Here is a 23,418-nt window from a genome sequence, read left to right as displayed (position 1 = left end):
CATTTTCTCTGCAATTGCAAATACCTCTACCGCTTTCTCTCTGTATCTCTCTGTCTCTCTCCCTCTTCATTTCCCCAACCAAGCTGTCCCTCTTCTTTCTTCTTTACCTTGCAATTGCATATCCACTATCTCGTCCCACATCTTTACCCTTTAATTGCAAATCGCTGTCTATCGCTCTCATCCCAGCCAAATCGTCTCACTTCATTTTCTCTACAATTGCAAATCGAAACCCGTCGGGATGGTCGCCCAATCGTCCAACCTCATTACCACATCGGAAGAACGGCGTTGTAATTGACTTACCATCAAAGCTGCTTAGCGATCACCGAGGCCGCCTAGCCCGTCCAATGCCCGTCTAGGCGTCGCTTAATACCCTTTCCGATTTCTTCGACGATTTTGGTTTAATCGCAGCGGCGAACCACTGCCTAACGCCTAGGCCGCGTTTTCGAACACTGTTCCTCGTACACCACATAGTAAATCAGCTAACTAAGACCTGTAGGGGTGAAAAACAGAAGTGTGAGTGGGCAAAAACAAAAGTTTATAAAATCTATTTATTTTCTGAACATACTAACCCCTCACCGTAAAACATTTATAGTTTCCAGAAAATCATATTACGTATAGGTATGAAATCAAATGCAAATCAACAGTAAATCCAGAAGTATGCCACATCACAATATCTCAACAGTAATATAAGTAAAATCAAGTGTTCATTCAATCTATACTAGCACACAAGTCAAAGTCGCCTAATGCTACCTGTACGACTGAACTGATGCTCATCAATCTATGTTAGCACATGAGTCGGAGTTGCCTAATGCAACTTGTACGACATGACTAGGTGTAATCATAATATACGATCTAGTGCTACAATCACGTGAAGACTTGTGCTATTCACGGTCACCTACGAGTCGGAGTTGCCTAATGCAACTTGTACGACAGGACTGACACCTACTTGAATCCAAGGCGAGTGTGCGATGCGAAGGTGAACATACACATGAAAGACTGGTCCTGACCCTAGGTGAACACTAACACTAGGGTGCAGCAATGATGAGCATACTACATAATATAAGGAAAACTAACTAAAAGTCTAAAAAAACTTCCATTTTTAATGAAAAGTCTTTTTTAAAGGTATAGTGAATAGTGACAGTTAAAGGTAAAAATGTGGTTTTTCATTTAAAATGAATAGTACCGGGAGTGTTTTGTTAAAACTCCCTAATATATAAGCATGTCATAACGATTCAATAATTCTAGTCAACATAATAAACTTACCTGCGCATCCCGTAGGATTATTTTAGCATTTCACATTCACAACAGTACAACATTTCTTATAACATTATTTAAACATGGCATGATATACATAAATCAATTCAAAAGCATTTGTAGAAACTATAAAATATATATAGGGATATGATCAAGGGATAAACATTTTGACAAATATTTTTACACTCTTTTTAAGCCTTTAGATCACATGACATCCAAGGGCTCTTATTTATTCATTAAATGACATGGATGCTTATGTGGAATTTAAGAACATACGTCCCTAATTTTCTATGTAATTTTATCCTCGAGTGTGTAAATTGACAGTTATGCCCTTTTTGGCAAAAGTGGAACATGACGTGGACATACTTATTCGGCTTTTAATTATTTTCCTTATTATCGTAATTAAATAGTACTCGTTGTTACGATCGCGTGAGAATGAATTAGACCCGAATCAGATCTGTAACGAAAAAGTTACGTTTATTTAAAGTGCATAAACAACGGGAAAAATAATTAAAAGCCGAATAAGTACATTCACGTCAGGTTCCACTTTTGCCAAAAAGGGCATAACTGTCAATTTACACACTCAAGGATAAAATTATATAGAAAATTAAGGACAGATCGTCATAGCGTTGGTAAAAATCCCGTCACTTGTTTGTAAATGATTGACTGTGCATATTACTTCTCAAAAGAACAACGTTATAATCTCTTTTCGACACTAAAAAGAAAAATACTACTAAATTAAAGATTTATATATATTTTTTTTATTTTGTAATTTTTTAGGATTTTATAAAAATGAAATGGATCACGAAGGCAAAATATCCTATCAAAAAAAAAAAAAAAACAAAGGCAAAATATTTCGTTTTTGATTTTCTGTTTACAGTGGCCAAATATTTTTCAAATTATTAGCGAATGAAATATCGACACGTAGACAATAGCTGCTCCCTCCCATCTAAAACCCTAAACCCCGAACCGGCTGTCAGAAACAGAACACAAATCCAAAAGCTCGCATTTTCGCTCCATCTATGGCGATCAAAACCGACGCCCTGAACTCCCTGAAAGCCACAGAACCGACGCAGCTACTGGCGCCGAGCCCCGCGCTCTCTCAAACGGCTCGAGCCGCCCTGCAGAGCCTCTTCTCCTCCATCAGGCCGTTCACGCCCAAATCGCCGTTCGATCAACTCTTGGTCGACGGATTCGACGCCGAGCAGATATGGCAGCAAATTGACCTCCAATCGCAGCCGCTCATCTCGACCCTCCGCCGCGATTTGAAGCAGCTTGAGAAGAACCCGGACGAGATTAAGACGCTGAAGGTGGTCGTGCAAGGGGAGGAGAAGGTTCTGGAAGCTGGGAACCAGGGTTTGAAGGCGGAAATCGGGGGCTTTGACGAGGAATTGGATGGATTTGACGACGAAGGTGACGACGAGGAGGCGGAGGAGGAAGAGGAAGAAGATGAAGGGAGTGAGAGTGAGGAGGTAGATAGAGAGGATGACGAGGAGAGAGAGGAAAGTGAAAGCGAAGGGGAAGGTAATAATGCGATAGAGGATGGGTTTTTCAAGATAAAGGATTTGAAGAAGTCTTTGGAGGAAAGTGAAGCAATGGAATATGGGCTAGATAAGACCGATAAGAAGAAAAAGAAGAGAGGGGATGACGACGACAATGAAGACGACGAGGATGAAGAAGATGAGGGGGTGAGGATGTGCTTAAATGTTATGTTTGTTGGGTTTTGGCTCTATGAATTTCGCTGAAAGCTATGTCTTTTTCGGTTTCTAACTCGATCTTGTTTTGTCAATTTAGCTTGGAGATTTGGCCATTGGCGACGATGAGGATGACAAAGACAAGTTTGCAAGGTGCTACATTTATCATTTGTCCTAATTGCTTTCTTTTCGTTTCTATGTTTATTGTACGATTGTTGATTATATGCATATGGATCAGTCAGTAATTGATTGCAAATTTATGGTTCATCCGCATTTGTTTCTCTGGTATACCGTATACAGTTTAGTTATTTCTTTGTCAGTGCATCCATTATATGTGATTCATCTGTGAATATGTATTGTGAGCATGTATGTCTCTATTAGTATATGCTTAAGCTTAACTGTTGCTTGTGTGCGACAGATATGAAGACTTCTATGGAGGAAAAAAGGAAAAGCCTTCTAAACGGAGATCAAAGTTGGTTGATGAATCAGAAGATTTGGGGACAAACGATGGAGAAGAAGATGAAAAAGACGAGGAGGAAGATGATCAAGATGAAGATGATCAAGAAGGAGATGAAAATGAACAAGAAGATGACAAGGTACTTTCAAGCCAAGTAATGTAACGGAATTTGAGAGCATGGTCTTGCAGTTGTAGATTCTCCATATTCTCAAAAGGAGTTTTATCTCATTTATTTTTATATTTTTTAATATACAAGCAAACAGCCCTTTCGACCCATGAAAAGAAGCTTAAGAAGCTTCAATCCCAAATAGAAGAGATGGAAAAAGCAAATCTGGAGCCAAAAAGCTGGATCATGCAGGGAGAGGTAATTTTTCTGTTTCTACAGTTCTTTTTTATTTCTATGCCGGACAATAGTCGTATTAGTTATGTCATTGTCATGATACCATGTATCTTTAAATGAATTACATATTTCAATTGTGGCTTTGGGAAACAGGTAACTGCAGCGACAAGGCCAAAGAATAGCGCGCTAGAAGTTGATCTGGATTTTGAACACAATGTTAGACCTGCCCCAGTAATCACAGAGGAGGTTACAACATCAATTGAGGATATGATCAAGAAAAGGATCGAGGAGGTAAACAACATCTTGAGTGAATACATTCCGGGGCTTTGTTTTCTTGCCATCTTTTTCTTATCTAAAATGTTCAGTTCAAAGTTAGCTATTTTTTATGAACCGCATTTTGATCGCTCACCTCTACTTGAAAGTTTTCGACAATTTATATTGATCCCTATAAGTCAGAAATGAAATTTAATTCTCATATTTTTTTTCAACGGTCAATTTTTATTTCTTTTGTTGCCATTTGATTTATATTGTTGCTTGTTTCTTCTACTCTGTGTGTGTGTGTGTGTGTGGAACAGAACCAGTTCTAAAACTGCAGTTAATGTCTTTTACAGGGGCGGTTTGATGATGTTCAAAAGGCTCCTACTTTACCCTCTAAAGCACCAAGAGAATTTAAAGAGTTGGTAAGCATTATTTTTTGCTATATTTGCATTCTAATTTCGATCCATTGTTTCTTAATGAAGCAACTTGTTCAATTTGTCTGATCCTTTTTGTTCAATGTGTAGGACGAGAATAAGAGCAAGAAGGGTCTTGCCGACGTCTATGAGGTATGGTGCTCCTGATGCAAAATGCATCACTAGATAAGCTGCCCAACATGCTTCCAAGTTTTGATCTCCTTAAGCTGGATTTCCGTCCATGTTAACATCTAATTGAGAAACGTAACAATCTTTTGTTGTTCAATTTTCTGCAGGAAGAGTATGTTCAAAAGACGAGTTTGTCTTCTGCTCCATTGTCATTAACAGACAAACAGAAGGACGAGGTGCATGCTTTTATCTTTTTTCTTCTATCTTTTGTTGTTTCATTTGTGTAATAGTTGGAAATTAATTTCCATGTATGCACATGTGTAGACCTGGCATTTTGGACCCGACCCCGTTAACCCGACCCGTTAATATTAGTATTTGGATGGATGATTAATGGGTCGGGTCGCTAATGGGTGAACCCGTTAAATAACGGTTCACTTTGGGTCAACCCGTTAGACCCGTTAGCACCCGTTAGTTGAGGATGTTTTAGTAATTTCAGTAAAGTCTTAACAACAAAAAATAAACTGTATGCCAAAAAAAAAATAATAATTGTTAACGGGTGTTAACGGGTGATCCGTTAGTTTAACGGGTTGGGTTCGGATGACCCGTTAACTTAACGGGTCGAATTAAACCCGACCAAAATCCGATAAACCCGACCCAAACCCGATAAACCCGACCCGTTTACAGGTCTACACATGTATATACTAATATATGTATGTGTTTATATGAGTATATATTTAGATTTTGTTCTACATTTTCTATCCTTATATTTTCCTAAAGGTGCTCATTTACTAACCTTGCGGTCGCTATCTTTGATCAGGCAAGCAAGCTGTTCAAGAAACTTTGCTTGAAGTTGGATGCTCTCTCTCATTTCCACTTCACTCCAAAACCTGTATGCTTCTCAGTCATAAAATTTATTTGTTTATATGCATGCAGTGTATACTTATGTAGTTTGTTAATTGCTTTTTCTTGGACTCGATGTACGCTATCTGGTAGGTTATCGAGGATATGTCGGTACAAGCCAATGTCCCTGCTCTAGCAATGGAAGAGGTAATGTGAACTCTACTTTTTCTACTATAAAGTTGACAATCATAACTGAAGTGTGTGTTATCTCTTCACTGGGCAGATTGCACCTGTGGCCGTGTCTGATGCAGCAATGCTAGCTCCTGAGGAAGTGTTTTCCGGCAAAGGTGACATCAAAGAAGAAACAGAGCTTACACAGGCAGAGAGAAAGCGGAGGAGAGCTAACAAGAAAAGGAAATTTAAAGGTAAGTTTGGACGACAAAAAGTTAGATTATCCTCTTCGCTTTTCATTTCTTCTTCTTAGTGACAAATACTTGCGGCCTTACAAGCGAAGCTCAAACCTAGGCATGCCCCACGAAAGAGGTAGTTCGTAACCACTAGTGTCCCCATGCTTATCCTGGGGTTACTAGTGGTTAGGAACATTCGACTCTTTCGGCCAGATGACAGCTTATGTTCCGCACAAGCTGAATAATCATCTGGTCGAATGACTTGCTGAAGAAAATATTTCTAGGATTGTCTTTCAATTGGACGTGTAGTAGCATTTATTTTAAGGAAAACTAATGAAAAATGTTTGAAAACTTTGAGTTTTAACAAAAATGACAAAATAAAGGGTAAAGTGAATGGTATCAGGATTGACTTTTTAGCGTAAAAATGTGGTTTTTCGTTACAGTGAACAGTACCGAGAACTTTTCGTTAAAGTTCCCTTTATTTTACTCTTGTAATGTATATCTGCTTGTTCATCCCATTTTTATTTCCAGTATTCACCTTTAGTTATGGACAACATTACAGCTAGGGAAGTAAAGAGGGCGATGAAGAAGCCCCGGGACAGCCTGAAGGATGTGAAATAAGCCGTTATACAGCAAGGTGCTCTCCACAAACGAATGAAAATGCTTTCGTAGTTTGATTAGTGTTGCTTTCGCGGCTCTAACCGTTGTGTATGTTGCAGCCAAGGAAGGATAATGAAATGGTGCTTAAGTTAACTCAAGCCGTGGTCGCCACTCATTGATTGATTAGAAGAGAAGAAAGAAGACGAGGGATTGGGGGAGTGAGCAAAAATGGCGTCTCGAGTCCCCCGGTTGCAACGACAACCCATCTGCAAACAATTTCTACGTTGACGAATTCATTTTTTGGGTGGATCTGGAATAGCTCAAAAATACAATTCCATGATTGTGTTTGCAATTATCATAACACTTTTTAATGAAAACACCTTCAAAATATTCACCAAGTGTCGTTATTCCTCAATAAACGCAACAACAAATAGTGCAAAGTTCTTAGCTCATCTTACTACTTTTTCTCGAGTTCCATCCTTCTCTTTTAGTGCTGGGCAGCGGGGAAGTCTTGCCTCGCTGAATCTTCTGTTCTACTTATTCAAGTTTTCTTCCAGCCTGTCAATTGCAGCACCAACACCACTCCTTGCTTCTCTTTGATCTGAATCAGGATGTGCAGCCAGATTCCCTTCATTTGCCTTCCCTACCAGCTTCAAATGGGCCCACCCTGCCACGAAATGCATCAACCCATGTTAGCGACTATAGAATCGACTGAATGTACACTTGGAAAATGACATGGTTGAAAGTGTTACCAAGTGGAAAACCAAACGCCGCCCCTAGGGCAGTACCCAACATCACGTTTCTTGCTCGCCAAGCCAACGATCCTGGCACTGGTTGAAGTAGGAAACAAATGTTATATAACGAGAAGACATTGCATTCCATTGAATTACTTTTAATTCAACATTCTGAAAGGGCCACAAGCATCCACTCAGAAGTCGATGCTTCGGCACATGCCCAATGACAACAACCAGTTAACCAAAAGAAGCCCAAAGATCAGATATGACTCGTACTTATTAGAGCAAACGTAGCAGCAGTGGCTGAACCGGCTCCAACAACATTGAAAACATCATGCACGCCCCTTTTCTCGGCAAGCAGATTCTGCATACCACAAAAAGTTGCAGTAAACAATCCAAGACGCACTCCACCAACTATCGAGCCCCGAGTGACACGAATGAACCTCTTCTCCATTGCATCTCTCATGAGACGATATTGTTCACGCTTGTCTGGCGTGCTCCCCAGCTTCAACATTACTTCTGCATCTTTGCTCTGCCAATCAAATATGTCTGTCGATATCCAATCTTTTCGAAGATTACAACACTAATCAAACACCTCAGTTGTTCAAACATTGTCATGACTAACTACAAAGCATTAAACAAGCACTTTGGAACATTGTTAATTTAGATACAAACTTACAACTGAAGCAGCTGCTTCCTTGCTACCACCGTAAAACAAGCCTGCAAACACCCCGATGACAGTCGCCGTGCCCCAGTTGACAGTTCCTGCTAGTTTCGGAGAATGCTAATTCAAAGAAAACAATGCCATCGTCACTCTCACAGGAATTTCATCAAACACATGGTGGGCAATTCGAATATGATAAACCCCAAGTTCCAATAACATTTAGCAAATCAAACCCAAGTTTCAAATTCTCCAAATTTAACATTTTTTGAGGACCCAATTAAACAAGTTACGCTAAGATCAATGATCATAAACTTGACCCAGAAATGATGATCATAAATTTAACGTTTTTGGAGAATTATCATATCAGAATAGCAGAAAAGTTGAATTTTTGAAAGGATTTTCAGCAAGTAAAGTTAGCAAAGGATGATCCATTACGTTTGAGACGCGGTCTTCGGGAGCTTCCATTTATCAAACAGTATGCTATTTACATGAACCACCCAAAGAGAAAGAAGGCCTTCTATAACACTATGGTGTTTGGTTTCCGAGAAAATTTTCAGCCAAACAGAAGATAGAAAGCAGAATGCAGTTAAGAGTTACTGTTATTCAGGGCAGCCAAACACAAGGTAAGAGGCAATGCGGACGGTGGTAATGAGTCTCCGCCACCGCCAGATTTTCTCGCTCGTGTGCGGTGGCACGTGGAAACTTCAATAGTCAAAGTGAGTATCACAAAAACGACGCGTCGTTGTTTTTCTTTCTTCTTCAGACGTTTGGCATTAGGGTTGAGATGGTGGTTTGTTCACGCCATCATGAGTATTTTAGCCATATCAAAGCTCATTATCCACGTGGTCAACTTTGATTGGGCGTGGTTAATTTATGTTTCCACAAAGGACGTAGAAGGAAATTTTTGTCAGTAATTTCATCTCGGATAATGTTTGTGTCCTCCATAAGAGAACTTACTTGTCCTCTTACTTACGATGAATGAATCTTTACTGTCCGAATATCATAATCGAAACTATTCATTCTTTTTATCATCTATAGACCATATATGCAAAAAAATATTCATTTGGAGCTTTTAATCATTTATAGCACAAAACAAATAAACGGTGCATCATGATAATACTACTTGTTACTAAAAAAATTTATTGGTTTAACACGTAGGGATAACTAAACGGTCTCCAAATTGAATATTTTTTTTTTTGTAGATATGAAAAGAATGAACGATTCTAATTATAATGTTCAGATAATAAAGATTTGTTAATCGTAAGGGAAAGAACAAGTGGACACAAGCATTACCATTAATATCACCTTTTAGTTTTCATATGCTTTTATTTCACCTTCTTTGTTTTTTTTGTTTTTTTATTTATTTTATTTTATTTTATTTTTTTATTTCACCTTCTTTGTTAAGTAGTCATGGAAAAGCAAAAACAATGGAACATAATGCAACCCCATCGGAATCATTTCATGCAATTTTATTACCCTCCCAAGACCCAAAAGCAAACTAAAGCTTCTGCAATATTTCAATTTTTCAAAAGCATACACTAAAGTTTTATAAACAAATAATTCTCCCACCAAAAAGAGGAGCAAAACCCATAAACAACTCGCCAAAAGGAATTCTCAACGCAAATCATTCAAGCAAGGAGAGATTTTTCTGTCAGTAGAGAATACAAATTGATATATTAAGTGTCATAATACAAGTAAGTAAATGTTTAAAAAAATAATTTCAACCACTTATATTATAACATTTTATATACCAGCTCATGTTCTCAGCACACTGAAATATTTCTCAAATCATCCAAGCAAGGTATCATTCATTTGCATTATCCACAAGGTCACTCATATCACCAACCACACCTCTCACTCAAAACTCTCTCTCACTTGCTTCCATGAGTAGCAATACTACTACAACTATGCTCATAATTTCCAGCTTCCTCTGTCTCATATTTTCTTCGTTTCTTCCATCAAGTTCGGCCAACACCTGCAGATCGTATTGCGGAAACCTCACCGTAGATTACCCGTTCGCCGTCCACTCCGGCTGCGGCCACCCGGGTTTTCGAGATCTCTTATACTGCATCAACGATGTGCTCATGTTTCACATAAGCTCGGGATCTTACAGAGTCTTGGACATAGACTACGCTTACCAAGCCCTCACGTTACACGACCCTCACATGTCAACATGCGACAACATGGTGCTAGGTGCCAAGGGCAACGGCTTCTCCGTCGAGCAATGGCGGGCCCCGTACATGAACCCGACCGCCGACAACGTGTTCATGCTGATCGGCTGCTCGGCTCAGTCGCCGCTCTTCCAAGGCTTTCCGGGGAAGCACTTGCCATGCAGAAACGTTTCCGGCATGAGTTGCGAGGAGTACTATGGTTGTCCAGCGTGGAATTCGTTGGGCCATAGGAGGGTGGGCTTCTGGTCTGGGTTGGGCCCACCTGAGTGCTGTGCAGTGCCGTTTGAGGCCATCAAGGCCGTTAATCTCACCAAGCTTCAGTGTCAAGGGTATAGCAGTGCTTACAATCTGGCCCCACTGAAGCTCGATGGGGCCCACGGGTGGTCTTATGGTATCCGAGTGAAGTATTCTGTTCAAGAAAACGATGAGTTTTGTAGAGCGTGTGAGGCAACCGGTGGCACGTGCGGTTACGGTACCGATGGCATTAAGCAATTGTGTATGTGTGGGAGCTTCAATTCCACATCAAATTGTGATTCCGGTTAGACATCCCCATCATGATTCTCCTTTCTATGACTTAACTACGCAATCTGTATATTTTAAACGACTCTAATTTACGAGTAGGTGTATTCGTATTTGAGCATTAAGAGACGGCTATACGATCCTAGCTTGCTCGCCTAGTCATTTATTAGTGCGTAACTTAATTGATGATTGTTCTGTCTGATGTGCAGTAAAATCGGCATCAACAAGAACATACCCTATGGTGGAGAGTTACACATTGAGAGGTACTTTCTTCTGCTCATCGTTATAGTACAACGATTCGTGTCAAATTTGTCATTTTAGCAACCTTGTAAACGCACAAACTAGTTTCGAATGATATAACTTTGGTCTCTGATTATTAATGAGTTTTTTTTTTTTTTTTGCAGGATTACTGTTGTGTCTACTAGCTTGGATTACAAAGAAACATTATTGAAATGGATGTAGAATTTAGCATATGTATGCATTGAGAGAGAGAGAGAGAGAGAGAGAGAGAGAGAGAGAGAGAGAGATGTAAACATAACTTTGAAACTTATTTGCTTCCATTGTTTCACATATTCATAACACTTGGTTTTCGAGTTGCAGAGGAAGAGAGAAAACACAGAGAACAGTAATTATACAAAATACAACCCTTTCCCTTATTTTGTTCTCTCAACTGCGTTGACCTTGCGTAAAGCGGGAGCCTTGTGCACTGGGTACGACCTTTAACTGCGTTGACTCTACAATGGGTCTTCATCGTCGAATCTGATATCCAAACACGTACCAGACATCGTCCTTAGTAAATAATTGTATCCTTAATCATTGTCTGCAGTCATTAAACAAAACGGATTAACGAAATTGATACGTTTAATCACAAAATGAAGATACGAATATATGGCGAGACCACTTACATTGGAGATTGCTACCCATTGGTCAAGGATCCTAATAGCTTTCCCTGACATTTGTGTTTCACGAGCCAAAGAGATACCTTCAGCTAAGGTGTTCACCCGACCGCTGACCAAGAGAGCTGCTGCAGCGGTTAAGATCTGGCCAATAGTTGTAATGAGTAGATTTATCAAACATAGGAAGAAAGTAACAAAGTTCATATTTTGTTGTAACGATTAAGGAAACATACAAATGCATCTGCAACGGAACCCTTCTCCCCTGACAATACACGCTTTAGTGCATCAGCATTATACTCCGGGTCTCCACCCCGCAAATCATCTAAGGTGCAGCGAGGAATTCCAAAATCCACTGTATACAGGGAAAATTACGAATTGATGAGAACAGTGAGTTGAACAAAAAAATCATCCAACAAACTTTAAGTACAAGAATCAACAGTCGAAAACTAGAGACAAGATTCTCACATGGATCAAAGGAGAACTCCTCAATCTTATTAGGAGTCACATCAAGGATATGCCCGGGTCCTATATTCAAATCAATCACGTAAAAGTGAGGCTTTATGTTAAACTAAAAGAAAAATAGTGATGATATTGTATTAGCTCGGACGTAATCTAAAATAAAAAAGGAATTTTACCAAGTGGACTCATTTCATCCAAGCCTTCAGAGTGAACGACTAATGCTCTCTTCATTCCAAAGCTTTGCAAAGCTTTGGCCATCTTTAAGACCTATCCAGATACATGCAGCTCAGTAGTTATAGTGTAAAGTCCAACCTTCTCCAAGTTATCATCGTTAATGCTAAAATTCTAAGAATAAACACTCACCAAGTCATCCTTGTATACACCAACAACAGCAAAAGGTACTCTTGCTGGATTCAACAAGGGTCCCAATATGTTAAACACGGTCTTTACTTTCAGTTTCTTTCTGACAGGGTGGACAATATGCATTGCTGGATGATATTTGGGTGCCATCATAAAGCCAATGCCTACTTCGTTCACACATCTAGTTACCCCCTGTTTCAAGAACAATCCCAACCTGAATGAGCATCTGTCTGGCCAAATTTGAGATCACAACTGCACATTTATTTGAACATTTTAAAAATAAAATATTTAGTGCACCAACCTCAGGGTCCAAATCAATTATTATCCCCAAAGCATCTAATACATCGGCACTTCCACATGCAGAGGAACTCGAACGGTTTCCTTGCTGAGATACAAACAATTGTCTGATAGTATTAACTTTGATACGAGAAACAAAACACAAAAATATCACAATATCAATATAGATGGATGTTACCTTTGCAACTTTTGCACCACAAGCTGTAGCAAGTATTGCAGCCCCTGTGGAAATGTTTACTGTGTTTGCGCCATCACCACCAGTTCCAACAATGTCAACCACATCTCCTAAGCCTTCTATCTTCAAACTGTGCTTCATCATCGCCTTTGCCAATCCCACAATCTGTTTAATAATAATAACCATTAAAATAATTATCCAGGAAATAAGCTATATCACGATATGCTTGACCTACTGAAACAACAGGATCAGATCAGAAAAACAATAGAAACAACCTGAAAAAACCAAGCCACCACAAATGCAGAACAGACCAACAAACTAATAAGATGGCACAACCAGAAGAAAAACTATCAACCCAAGTTCTGTTATCATGCACCCTCGGAACAGAAAGTGATGCGGGAGCAAGCATACAACTTGGAAATTGCTCACATGCATTGGAATTGGAATAATAATGGCAGTGCACTTTTAATTACTTTGAAATTTGTTAAGTCCATTTAGAATATGGTGAGAGTCTTTTAGGAAGTTGTAATTCATTTATACTTACTTGATCTTTGTTTCCTTTAAATTATGATGTAATACAATCATTTGGGGGAGAAAATGATTAATGAAAAATAGTTTATTTGCCTTGTGATTATCAACTTATCACATGGATGCTTATTATTAGAAAAAAAAAAACATTCATATTTTTCCTAGACGAGGCTCTGTAGTAACTTACACATTCAATCACCAGTTCGCTGATTTCTACTTTGTTCCAAAGATGCCATTATGTAGTCAGTATTCCTTGCTAACATACTTATTCTAGACAAAAGTATTGCATGCATTGTAAGCAATTTTCAGATTAACGAGGTAAGCCTTTTCAATCAGCTGCAACCATCCACCAAGAATCAGATCCTGTGAACCGGATTAGTTATGATCTTTCACATGACCGACTAAAAATGCAAAAAGGTCCCTGCTTCCTAGAATAGAGGAGCACAGAAGAAAATCCCATTGAAAGAATCTGTCTGTACATTTAGATACCGAAATTTCACTCACCCTTATGACGGCTAACTCAATCAAATTTGAACGGATAGATGCACAGAAAGGAGGAAAAAGTAGCCTTTCCAACAATTACTGTCAATGTGGACTCTATAGTTCACAAATTTCACAAACAAAAGTTCACAGTTCTCTAATGGTAGCATTATTATTCAAAATAAAATCGATTTCCGAACGGATTATAGATTCTAGATTGGCTTGAGTAACGAATAATATGTCCACGACGAAAACACAAGTAAAAGAATGGCCAATGCGTGAGAATGGATGCATTCGCATAGAAGTGCAATCACATAATTTGATCTACTCAAAATTCAAAAGTTTCTTTTTTCATAAAGAATACTTACTTCTTCATAAGTCTCTCCTTTGGCTCTCAACAACACAAGAAACGCACTGATCAAAGCCTCATTGGCACCATCCAGCAAGAACTCCAACGACGCTTCAGCTTCCTCCTCCGTCAAATCCACCCGACTAATCAAAGACTCGATCAACTGCACAAACCATACCAAAATCTCACAACCCAATTCATGTTCTCCCCCAAAACAAAAATCCAAATCACAAAATCCACAGAAAAAAATTTAAAATTTAAAGAACCTCAATTGTCACCTCACTGAAAGAAGCTATCTGCGGCTTCGAATTTGGTTTCTCAGAAACGCTGGGCGCGGAGGAGAGCACGGCATTGACACGGCCAGCAGCTGAGCTTCTCTGCATTGTTCTGGTAACTGAAGGAATGCAGCAGCTGCTTCGGAATTCGAGCTTAGTGCAGTGAGTCAAGGAAGCAAGACTGGTCACAGATTGGAGCTGCGTTGAAACTGCCATTGCAGCAAAACCTCTGAGGTTTTGGAACTGAGAAGAGTCCTACAATGTCTATAAATTTCAATTTCCAAGACGACAATCCAACTGCCCAATAAAAATTGAGCGAAATCTGGGGATTTTGAGGACTTTTGCTCCGGATCCCCTCCGGATTCAAAAAATCTGGGCGTAATGATAAAATAATTCAGACTATTAAAATTTGATCCAACGGTTACAAACAGTGTCATCTAAAAATTATGATAATGTAGCCGTTTGATCAAATTTCAATGGTCCAGATCATTTGATCCTTGGGCTCAATTCTTTTAGGTCCGGAGGGGATCCGGTTCCTGAGCCTAAGGATCAAATGATTTAGACTATTGAAATTTGATTAAACGGCTACAAATAAGGTCCCTCTAAAAATTATAATAATTGTAGCCATTTGATCAAATTTTAATGGCTCGGATCATTTGATCCTTGAACTCGGTTCTTTTGGATCCGGAGGGGATCCGGTTCCTTTATAAACATTCACAATTCCCTTTTGTGGAAAATCAGTTCCCATTTCTTTGGCTGGTAAAAAATCAATTATTCTTTCCTTTATTTTGTGATTTTCTTCTAAAATGCGCACAAAGTGCAAACCTTTTTCTATTTACAGAGGCATATCAGTTGGACCAAAAAAAAAGGAGGTGTCTTTTAAAGAGGAAATAAGAATCCTCTGCAAATTTTTTACCTTTTTAAAACTAGACATTCGTTTCATTTTAAAATAAGAAAAACTAAAAAAAAATTTAGTTTTAATGAAAAATAACAAGTAAAGGTGTAGTAAATAGTACCAGAGAAAGGTAAAATATGATTTTTTGTTACCGGATATGTTTTGTTAAAACTCTCTTTAAAATACGGAGGTATTTAATATTTAATTTTTTTACCTTTTTTAAACTACCCACTTAGTACTACGATTTAATGTTATTTTTCTTTATTTGTAAATGAAAGTCTTAGGTTTGATTATCGCCAAAAGAGAATTTGAACTATTTTTAAAAAATAACAAACAATTAACCGAGATGTATTCAATTGGGAATTTGAGAGATTTCAATGAATTTATAAATCCATGGATTTTTATGGAGTCTAATTGATTTGTAGAGATTCCATGTAAAATTTTGATTCAATTCTATAAAAATCTCATATAAAGAGGTGAGATTTGTGGATACTTAAAATCCACTACAAAATCTCTCAAATTCCTCAACGTTTTCGAATTCTTTAAAATCAAATTCTAATTGAATATACCTGGAATGTTATAAACTTCTTTAAAATTCTAATTGAATACACTCGGTTTCTAAGGATTTTAATACATTATTTTAAAATCCTAATTGAATACACATTGAATTTTAAAGAATCAGTTAAAATCCTGATTAAATATCCCTAAATTCATTAAAAGAATTAAAAATCCCTTAAAATCTTAATTGAATACACCCCCTGTCACATCCCGGCCCGGGCCCCCACCACATCCCGGGCTCAACTTCGTCGTAGCACAATATTGTCCGCTTTGAGCCCCGACCATGCCATCACAGTTTTGTTTCTGGGAATTCACACGAGAACTTCCCAGTCGGTTACCCATCATAGGAATGCTCTCGCTCGAACTCGCTTAACTTTGGAGTTCCGATGGAACCCGAAACCAGTGAGCTCCTAAAAAGCCTCGTGCTAGGTAGAGATGAGAATATACATATAAGGCTTACATGATCCATTCTTCTAAGCGATTTGGGATGGTACAATCCACCCCCCTTAGGGGCCCAACATCCTCGTCGGCACACTTTCGGACAGGGATTGGCTCTGATACCAAATTATCACATCCCGACCAGGCCCCCACCACATCCCGGGCTCGACTCCGCCATAGCACGATATTGTCTGCTTTGGGCCCCAACCACGCCCTTACGGTTTTGTTTCTAGGAACTCACACGAGAACTTCCCAGTCGGTCACCCATCCTGGGAATGCTCTCGCCCGAACTCTCTTGACTTCGGAGTTCCGATGGAACCCGAAGCCAGTGAGCTCCCAAAATGCCTCGTGCTAGGTAGAGATGAGAATATACATATAAGGCTTACAAGATCCACTCTTATGGGCGATGTGGGATGTTACACCCCCTAAGTGTTGTTCATGAATTAAAATTCATGAAAAATAACCTGAGATTTATATAGAGGGAGAGAAAGAGAGGTTGAGAAAGGTGAAAGAGGAAAAAGGAAAAAGGATAGATGAGAGAGAAGTGGGCAAGCGTGAAGAGGAAAATATGAGAGAGTTAAAAAGATGGACTCATAATTCTTGTCCAACTTTGATTTATGCTACCACATTCAGGATCAGACATACCATATACTTATTTAAGGACTTACAGATGAGTTTTAGCCCTTTTTTTAAGTTTTTATAGATCGCTCACTAAAAGAAATTGCGAGACTCAAACCTAAACCTTGATCTAACAAAAATAACGATCAGTACCCACTTAATTAATCTTGTTGGCGGACCATGTTTCAATTCTTCATCTACCTTCTACCTCGTTTTTCTTGTAATACATGAGGCTCTACACAAGTACCATTTAGTAAATAGTGTCTTCAAATTGTTGGTAATTAGTGTCTCAATTAACATGTAATTATTTAAAATAAATTGAAGGCGCCTCCGTAATCCTTTGCCTGATTTATACATCTCAATTCCCACCTACCTTAGATTTCACGAATCGTTATGCTAATATAACCAAAACGTACACGGGTGTGCACATGCTTGAAAACTCAAACAGCATTAATGGGGGATCAAGCATTAATTGAATACTGTGAGACTATTAATGTAACATCCCACATCGTCCAGGGAAGAGGATCCTGTAAGCATTATATGTATATTCCTACCTCCATATAGCACGAGGCATTTTAGGAGCTCACTGGCTTTAGGTTTTATCGGAACTCTGAAGTTAAGCGAGTTTACGCGAGAGCAATCCCATGATGGGTGACCCACTGGGAAGTTCTCGTGTGAGTTCTTAGAAACAAAACCGTGAGGGCGTGGTCGGGGCCCAAAGCAGATAATATCGTGCGGCGGAGCCGGGACTGAGATGTGACAGAATTGTATCAAAGCCACCGGACAATATGGTGCTACAGTAAATGATGAGGTTATTCCTTCCTAGTGCTACAAACATGTTGAGTATAAGAACACAAGTAAGGGTGTCGAATCCACAGGGACTAATTAGACCTATATAACCACTTGTTTTGCAAGAACCCTAACAGAAAGTAGAACTAAACAATTTAGGCAGTTTTGAGGTTGTAACTTGAAATACACGGAAATGAAATGAATACAAGTAAATGAATCACAAGTAATGTAATGAGGTAGAACCAAGGGAGTTGAGGTTAGGGATTGTAACAATATGGAGAAGGCTAGGGATTCGATTTCACCTTTTCTAATCAATTCCATATTGTTAATTCAGATTATGCTCATCAATCTATCTATTTCTTGAGTTTGTTTCACTTAGATATGATCATCCATATGATGTGTGGTTTTGATCAAATATTCCTAGTCATGAACCTAATTGTGATGTGCAACTTTGGTTCCTAAACAAGAATGTATTAAGCATAAGAAACTTTCACAAAACCAAAGGAAACACTTGGCATGATGTTTGCCAAACATTCCCTTCAATCATTCCCATATCTGCCAAGGTTATGCATGATGTGTGCTCTAAGATTGGCTAAACAACTTATGGTTAATTCAAATGGTGATCAAGCATTAAAATCAACACACAAAGTCACAATTAAATTAGAGAATGAAACAAGAAATAGAATGATAAACTGAGCATTCCAAATTAACTACATGGCAATCTTTCTAGGCTACATCGAATCCCTATAGAGAGATTAGTTACACTTCATGTTTACAAAGATTTGACATATAAATATAACACATGAGTGTACATAAAATTGAGAAGAAAAACCCCTTGAAGCAAAACTGGAATCGAAGATCACTTGAGAATGGCCTTCGGTGTTAGCTCTCCAAGTGTGGTGTAACTCCTCCAAGAATGATGTATAAATGAAGGTGGTACGGTTGTGGTGAAATGGTTGGTGTAATATGGTGAAGAGGATGGACAGAAAATGGAGAGGTTGTGTGTAAGAAGAATAGAATGAATGTGTAAGGAATGTCGAATCTGGAGTGGGATAGATAGAATGTAGGTTATGGAATGTAGTGTATATAATGGAATGTAGAGTTGGTGTCCAATTGAAGATGGAATTCCGAGAGTTTCAGATTTCTTGAAGGAGCTCACTTAAAGGGAATGGATGGAATAGCTTTTGGATTCAGATCCAAGATTGGATCTTAACAATTGTAAAATATGGAGTGCTAGTGTGTGTAATGATGGGGTAATTCCTTTCTGAAATGGATAGTGCACGGCATGGGGTTGAATGGGCAAGCATGTGGTCATTTAAATGGAGGAGCATGTGAAATCTGCAAGGACAGGCTGTCAAGGATTAACAATGCACGGCATGGGTGAATTAGTGGGTGAAATGTGGCTGAATGGTGTAACTAATGGGGGGTGAATGTTCTAGGTGAAGAAAGGGGGTTGAAAGGGTAACCAAATGCATGGCAAGGTGTGTTAAACCTCCCAATCTGAATCCAATGCATGTGCCATGCATAAAATCACCCAATCTGGCCGAATTGCACCCTTTGTCAATTCCTGAAATTCTAGCAACCAACTTGTCCTCAATTCTTCACTTGGACTTCAAGTTAACTCACAAGATGTTCTCCATGCTTGAACTAGCTCTCGGTCACAAAATGTGGTGTTTTTGCTTCATTGCCTTCCAATTGATCCTAAAACAAACTTAACTACACACTAACACCAAATAATGTAAAATGCAACAAGTTTGATCAAAAACATCACAAAGACACAAAATATGAATGCTATAAATGCATATGAAATGTGAACTAACAGTAAAGTCGAGCCCGGGATGTGGTAGGGGTCTGGGCCGGGATATGACAATTTGGTATCATAGCCACTCTGTCGTGTGGTGCGAATGTGCCGATGAGGATGTCAAGCTCCTAAGGGGGGTGGATTGTAACATCCCATATCGCCTAAGGAAGGATCATGTAAGCCTTATATGTATATTCTCACCTCTATATAACACGAGGCCTTCTGGATGGTGCTACAGTGGAGTCGAGCCCGGGATGTGGTAGGGGTCTGGGCCGGGATATGACAATTTGGTATCATAGCCACTCTGCTGTGTGGTGCGAATGTGCCGATGAGGATGTCGAGCTCCTAAGGGGGGTGGATTGTAACATCCCACATCGCCTAAGGAAGGATCATGTAAGCCTTATATGTATATTCTCACCTCTATATAACACGATGTCTTCTGGGAGCTCACTGGTTTCGGGTTCCATCAGAACTCTGAAGTTAAGCGAGTTCGCGCGAGAGCAATCCTATGATGGATAACCCACTGGGAAGTTCTCGTGTGAGTTCCCATAAACAAAACCGTGAGGGCGTGGTCGAGGCCCAAAGCGAACAATATCGTGCTACAGTGGAATTGAGCCCGGATGTGGTGGGGGCCCGGGCCGGGATGTGACAATTAATCTATGGAGCCTTTCATTAATTGGGTTTGTCTTGGCTAGCCATACACTTCATATTTTATTAACACGCTCTTAACAATATTTATCCGAAATGTATTGAGTTTCAAAGACACTTTCTTTTTTCGTGTAAAAGAGTTTAACTTCATCATGTTTCATTAACACACAATTGACAATGTTTACTCGCCACGTGTTGAGTTTAGTTCTCTCTTTCTTTACTTAAAGATGGTTTAACTCTCTCGTATTGCATTAGCACGAAGTTAACTTTCAACCAAGAATAAAACATGAGCTTACCACCAAGTCATGAGAGAAGAGTCAATTCTCTTTTTCTTAAGTATTGCTTGTTATACTTGTGCCCCACATTTTTCAGTTTTCAATTCGTTTTCATCTTAAAGTTCTAGTTCTATGACCTCATCAATTCAGTACTACACGATTGCGAGAGAGCAGAACGTACTGTCCTGTCATAATTGCGAGTGTTTATAGTTGTGTCTTTTGTCATAGCCAACAAGGTTGAAACTTCCAAGAACAAAATTTGAATTGAGAGGGCGATCTTGCCGATGAACTTACCCTAAACCGACACAGATGAACAAGTAAAGTATACTAGAACTCTTGCGAGAACCATGTCGAACGAACTCGACATAATGACCCGTAACTTCAGAACAAGCGATGCTAATGATATTTCTCTTTATTCGTAAATGTAAAATATTACATTCGAATCTTACGGATAACATGTTCACAACAAATTTATTCTTCCATCTGTTACTTAACGTAAATATCTTAATTTATGTGAATTTAGTTAATGTGAAAGTCAAACAGGCCGAGATGGGCCTGAGGACCAGTCCATCCATGAATGACAGGCCCGTATTACACTCTTAAGGCAAATTGGACTGTTCGTCAAACTCTTTGCAATTCTAATTTGGGTCACTGTTCAGTAGGGGTGGGTTCGGTACAGTTACCGTACCAAAACTCTTGTACCAATTACCGTACCAAACTTTCGGTTTGGTAAAATCTATTACCATTACCGTACCAAATTTTCGGTATACCGAAGTTCGGTATTGCCAAAAATTCGGTTAGCATGGTATGGCAATGGTAATTGCCATTTTGTTTTGGGACAAAATCTGTTTTTGTTTTTTTAACCCAATTCAAGGGCAAAACTTTTTTTTTGTACCTTTATCTCATACATTATAGATTAAATTCATCTATTATTCATTAGTCACAATTCACACACATAATAATTCAAATGATGCATCAAAGATTCATCATGAAAATTAAGCTTACAATCCAAATAGAAGTTATGAACCAAAACAAATAGAAATTAACAATCCAAATAGAAATCAAAGTTTCAAACCAAATGAAAATTGGAAGTAAACTTCAAAAAGGAGAATTCATTGATCAGTTATTCAAGCTTGAGATGTCGAAGCTTTTAGAGGAGGCATTGAACTTGTAGAAGATTAAGTTTGTGTCAAGCATACATTACAAACAAAGAAAACATATTAATTAGTAGCAAGAAGAATTAAAGTTGAAAACCATTTAATAACAAATTTACTAAAAAAATTAAAGCATATCTTTCTTGTTTTCTCTTCTTCCATTTCCTTGTAAAATTGAAGCATATCTTCCGTTGGTTCCTTGTAGAAGTTTACTTCATCTGCCCTAAGCCAACCACTAGTACGCACTATTGCCTTCATTATTTTAGGAGTCAATGATACCCTAAAAAGGTCCACAACCCTCCTCCCTAAGCTAAATGCATTTTCACTAGCAACAGTAGAAGTGGGGATTACAAGGATATTTTGGCTATTTGTGAAAGAATTAGGAACTCTTTTTTGTTTGATTTTCACAATTTTAAGAGATCAAAGTCACCAACAACAATGCTAATATAAGTAGGGTTTTATTTTCAAATTATTGGAATATTATAAATATGTGTTATATAGTTATCTATTATATAATTTATCAATTATAAATTATATTATATTTTCGGTATGATACGGTAATACCGTAGTAATTGTATCCATTAACAATACCGTACCATGAAATTTCGATACGGTACAATACCGTACCATTACCGATTGGTACAAAAAATTTGGCACAAAATCGACATGGCGCAATTCGATTGGCATGGCAATTTGGCAAAAAAATCCACCCCTACTGTTCAGTCAACTGGGGACCATGACTTTAATCTCGATATGGAAAGGGAAGAATATGCCATATTTAGTAAGCATCCCGAAAGTGTTAATGCAAATTATTGCTTTGACCTTTCCCAGTAAACCTTTGGAATTCCGCACATAAACAATTTTCTTTACCAAATGGAGTAAATCAAATGTATGATATCATCGATAAGCATATATATATATGTATCATGTTCATGCATGTATCATGACTGAATATATCATGTATGTATGAATGTCTGTATGTTATGTATGCTGAGACATCCAAAGAGATTCTGCAGAAATCGCACATAACCTCTTAAAGAAGCAAACAGCTAACTGAAGCACACAGAAAATGAGCACTCAATTTTTTCAGTCAATCTGTGCAAAACATGGCCGCTCTGCCCATCATTTGTTGCATGCGGATGGAAGATTTTTGCACCCTTCTATATTACACATACATATCCACACACACACACACACACACACACACACACATATAAAATCAAGAACATCACAAACTTAACTAGCAAGGTGCTAAAAATGACCCGTTTGATATATAACCATTTCGTTTTTAATTTTCAAACAATAAAAATTTGATAAAGATAATACTATCAAACGAGCTGTAAATTGATCAAACATCAGAAAACGTTTGATGACCTCAATGATGCGAGAAATAGACGATAATCAAGCATCATTAAGCTAAAACATGTTTTGCAGAAGAAAGAAAAGATAAACCCTAATGGCATACAAAAGCACAAGGGAGGAAGGAGGAAGACGAAGGAGGCTATGCATATGAAATGAAGAGGATCTTGCTATGCTTTGGTTTATATAAAGGATCTGAGAGGGTCCAGGGTCTTCTAGGGCTACTGGAGAGGGGGTTTGGGGCAACGGGCAGGTTTGTGGCATCGAAGGATGGGTTTTGGGCAGGGGTGTCTGAGCTGCCCAAATAATAAACAAATCTGCAAGTTGGATGCTTATCTCTTGGTAGAGTAGGTGTGACATGTAATGCATAAATGTAAAATATGTGTGTGAAATATACAGTAACATTTGTCAAAAGCACATTATAGCTCAGTGTCATATGAAACAGAATGCGCTCATGTTTTTCCCTTTTTAGGGTCATGAGTCGGTGGAGCAAGACAAACATCGAACTCTCAACTTATTTCGATTTGTTGTTTTATTTTTCTTGATCATTACACTAAAGGTTTGATAATTTCTAGCACGATTTG

General features: G+C 38.6%; 4 protein-coding genes across 8 annotated transcripts; 2 read left to right on the top strand and 2 right to left on the bottom strand.

Moving 5' to 3' along the window:
• Positions 1-2,224: 2,224 nt before the first annotated feature.
• On the top strand, positions 2,225-6,782 carry LOC103431152 (M phase phosphoprotein 10-like). Of its 2 annotated transcripts, none has more exons than XM_029092583.2 (13): positions 2,225-2,942; positions 3,049-3,101; positions 3,367-3,544; positions 3,662-3,769; positions 3,899-4,036; positions 4,357-4,425; positions 4,528-4,569; positions 4,713-4,781; positions 5,363-5,434; positions 5,539-5,592; positions 5,669-5,810; positions 6,355-6,429; positions 6,512-6,782. In XM_029092583.2, exons 1-12 carry the CDS (start codon positions 2,277-2,279, stop codon positions 6,411-6,413), a joined length of 1,650 nt encoding a protein of 549 aa, XP_028948416.1. In that variant the 5' UTR covers positions 2,225-2,276; the 3' UTR covers positions 6,414-6,429; positions 6,512-6,782. The 2 variants fall into 2 exon arrangements, with proteins under 2 accessions (XP_028948416.1, XP_028948415.1); XM_029092582.2 differs by having other exon boundaries at positions 3,659-3,769.
• On the bottom strand, positions 6,709-8,588 carry LOC103431151 (uncharacterized). The gene is made up of 5 exons (XM_008369294.4): positions 8,226-8,588; positions 7,806-7,910; positions 7,403-7,658; positions 7,145-7,222; positions 6,709-7,059 (listed from the first exon to the last, which is right to left on the bottom strand). Exons 1-5 carry the CDS (start codon positions 8,253-8,255, stop codon positions 6,926-6,928), a joined length of 603 nt encoding a protein of 200 aa, XP_008367516.2. The 5' UTR covers positions 8,256-8,588; the 3' UTR covers positions 6,709-6,925.
• A 990-nt stretch (positions 8,589-9,578) lies between these two features.
• Positions 9,579-11,079, top strand: LOC103415234 (uncharacterized). The gene is made up of 3 exons (XM_008353574.4): positions 9,579-10,499; positions 10,690-10,743; positions 10,885-11,079. The coding sequence occupies exons 1-3, from the start codon at positions 9,674-9,676 to the stop codon at positions 10,929-10,931; spliced, it is 927 nt and encodes a 308-aa protein (XP_008351796.2). The 5' UTR covers positions 9,579-9,673; the 3' UTR covers positions 10,932-11,079.
• Positions 11,010-14,724, bottom strand: LOC103415235 (anthranilate phosphoribosyltransferase, chloroplastic-like). Of its 4 annotated transcripts, none has more exons than XR_011575349.1 (11): positions 14,291-14,724; positions 14,044-14,187; positions 12,671-12,832; positions 12,497-12,580; positions 12,199-12,387; positions 12,012-12,102; positions 11,842-11,901; positions 11,610-11,728; positions 11,386-11,520; positions 11,214-11,300; positions 11,010-11,160 (listed from the first exon to the last, which is right to left on the bottom strand). XR_011575349.1 is itself a non-coding variant. In XM_070812027.1 (10 exons), exons 1-10 carry the CDS (start codon positions 14,513-14,515, stop codon positions 11,271-11,273), a joined length of 1,239 nt encoding a protein of 412 aa, XP_070668128.1. In that variant the 5' UTR covers positions 14,516-14,724; the 3' UTR covers positions 11,010-11,270. The 4 variants fall into 4 exon arrangements, 2 of the variants coding, with proteins under 2 accessions (XP_070668128.1, XP_008351797.2); XR_003768524.2 differs by having other exon boundaries at positions 14,303-14,699; XM_070812027.1 differs by having other exon boundaries at positions 11,010-11,300.
• Between the last annotated feature and the right edge of the window lie 8,694 nt (positions 14,725-23,418).

This window comes from Malus domestica, chromosome 14, assembly GCF_042453785.1.
Source record: "Malus domestica chromosome 14, GDT2T_hap1".
Taxonomy (NCBI): Eukaryota; Viridiplantae; Streptophyta; class Magnoliopsida; order Rosales; family Rosaceae; genus Malus; species Malus domestica.
The sequence above is the reverse complement of the archived record's forward strand: the minus strand, read 5'-3'. Positions and strand labels throughout refer to the sequence as shown.

Coding starts and splice junctions, on each gene's coding strand:
- LOC103431152 (XM_029092582.2), top strand. CDS start 2,277: ATGGCGATCAAAACCGACGCCCTGAACTCCCTGAAAGCCACAGAACCG. Junction 3,770..3,898: donor GCTGGATCATGCAGGGAGAG/GTAATTTTTCTG, acceptor TTTGGGAAACAG/GTAACTGCAGCGACAAGGCC. Junction 4,782..5,362: donor CAGACAAACAGAAGGACGAG/GTGCATGCTTTT, acceptor ATCTTTGATCAG/GCAAGCAAGCTGTTCAAGAA.
- LOC103431151 (XM_008369294.4), bottom strand. CDS start 8,255: ATGGAAGCTCCCGAAGACCGCGTCTCAAAC. Junction 7,911..8,225: donor CCGAAGACCGCGTCTCAAAC/GTAATGGATCAT, acceptor TCTTTGAATTAG/CATTCTCCGAAACTAGCAGG. Junction 7,223..7,402: donor TGCTACGTTTGCTCTAATAA/GTACGAGTCATA, acceptor TACTTCAACCAG/TGCCAGGATCGTTGGCTTGG.
- LOC103415234 (XM_008353574.4), top strand. CDS start 9,674: ATGAGTAGCAATACTACTACAACTATGCTCATAATTTCCAGCTTCCTC. Junction 10,500..10,689: donor CACATCAAATTGTGATTCCG/GTTAGACATCCC, acceptor TCTGATGTGCAG/TAAAATCGGCATCAACAAGA. Junction 10,744..10,884: donor GGAGAGTTACACATTGAGAG/GTACTTTCTTCT, acceptor TTTTTTTTGCAG/GATTACTGTTGTGTCTACTA.
- LOC103415235 (XM_070812027.1), bottom strand. CDS start 14,515: ATGGCAGTTTCAACGCAGCTCCAATCTGTGACCAGTCTTGCTTCCTTG. Junction 12,581..12,670: donor GTGGTGCAAAAGTTGCAAAG/GTAACATCCATC, acceptor TTTGTATCTCAG/CAAGGAAACCGTTCGAGTTC. Junction 12,103..12,198: donor GTGTATACAAGGATGACTTG/GTGAGTGTTTAT, acceptor GTATCTGGATAG/GTCTTAAAGATGGCCAAAGC.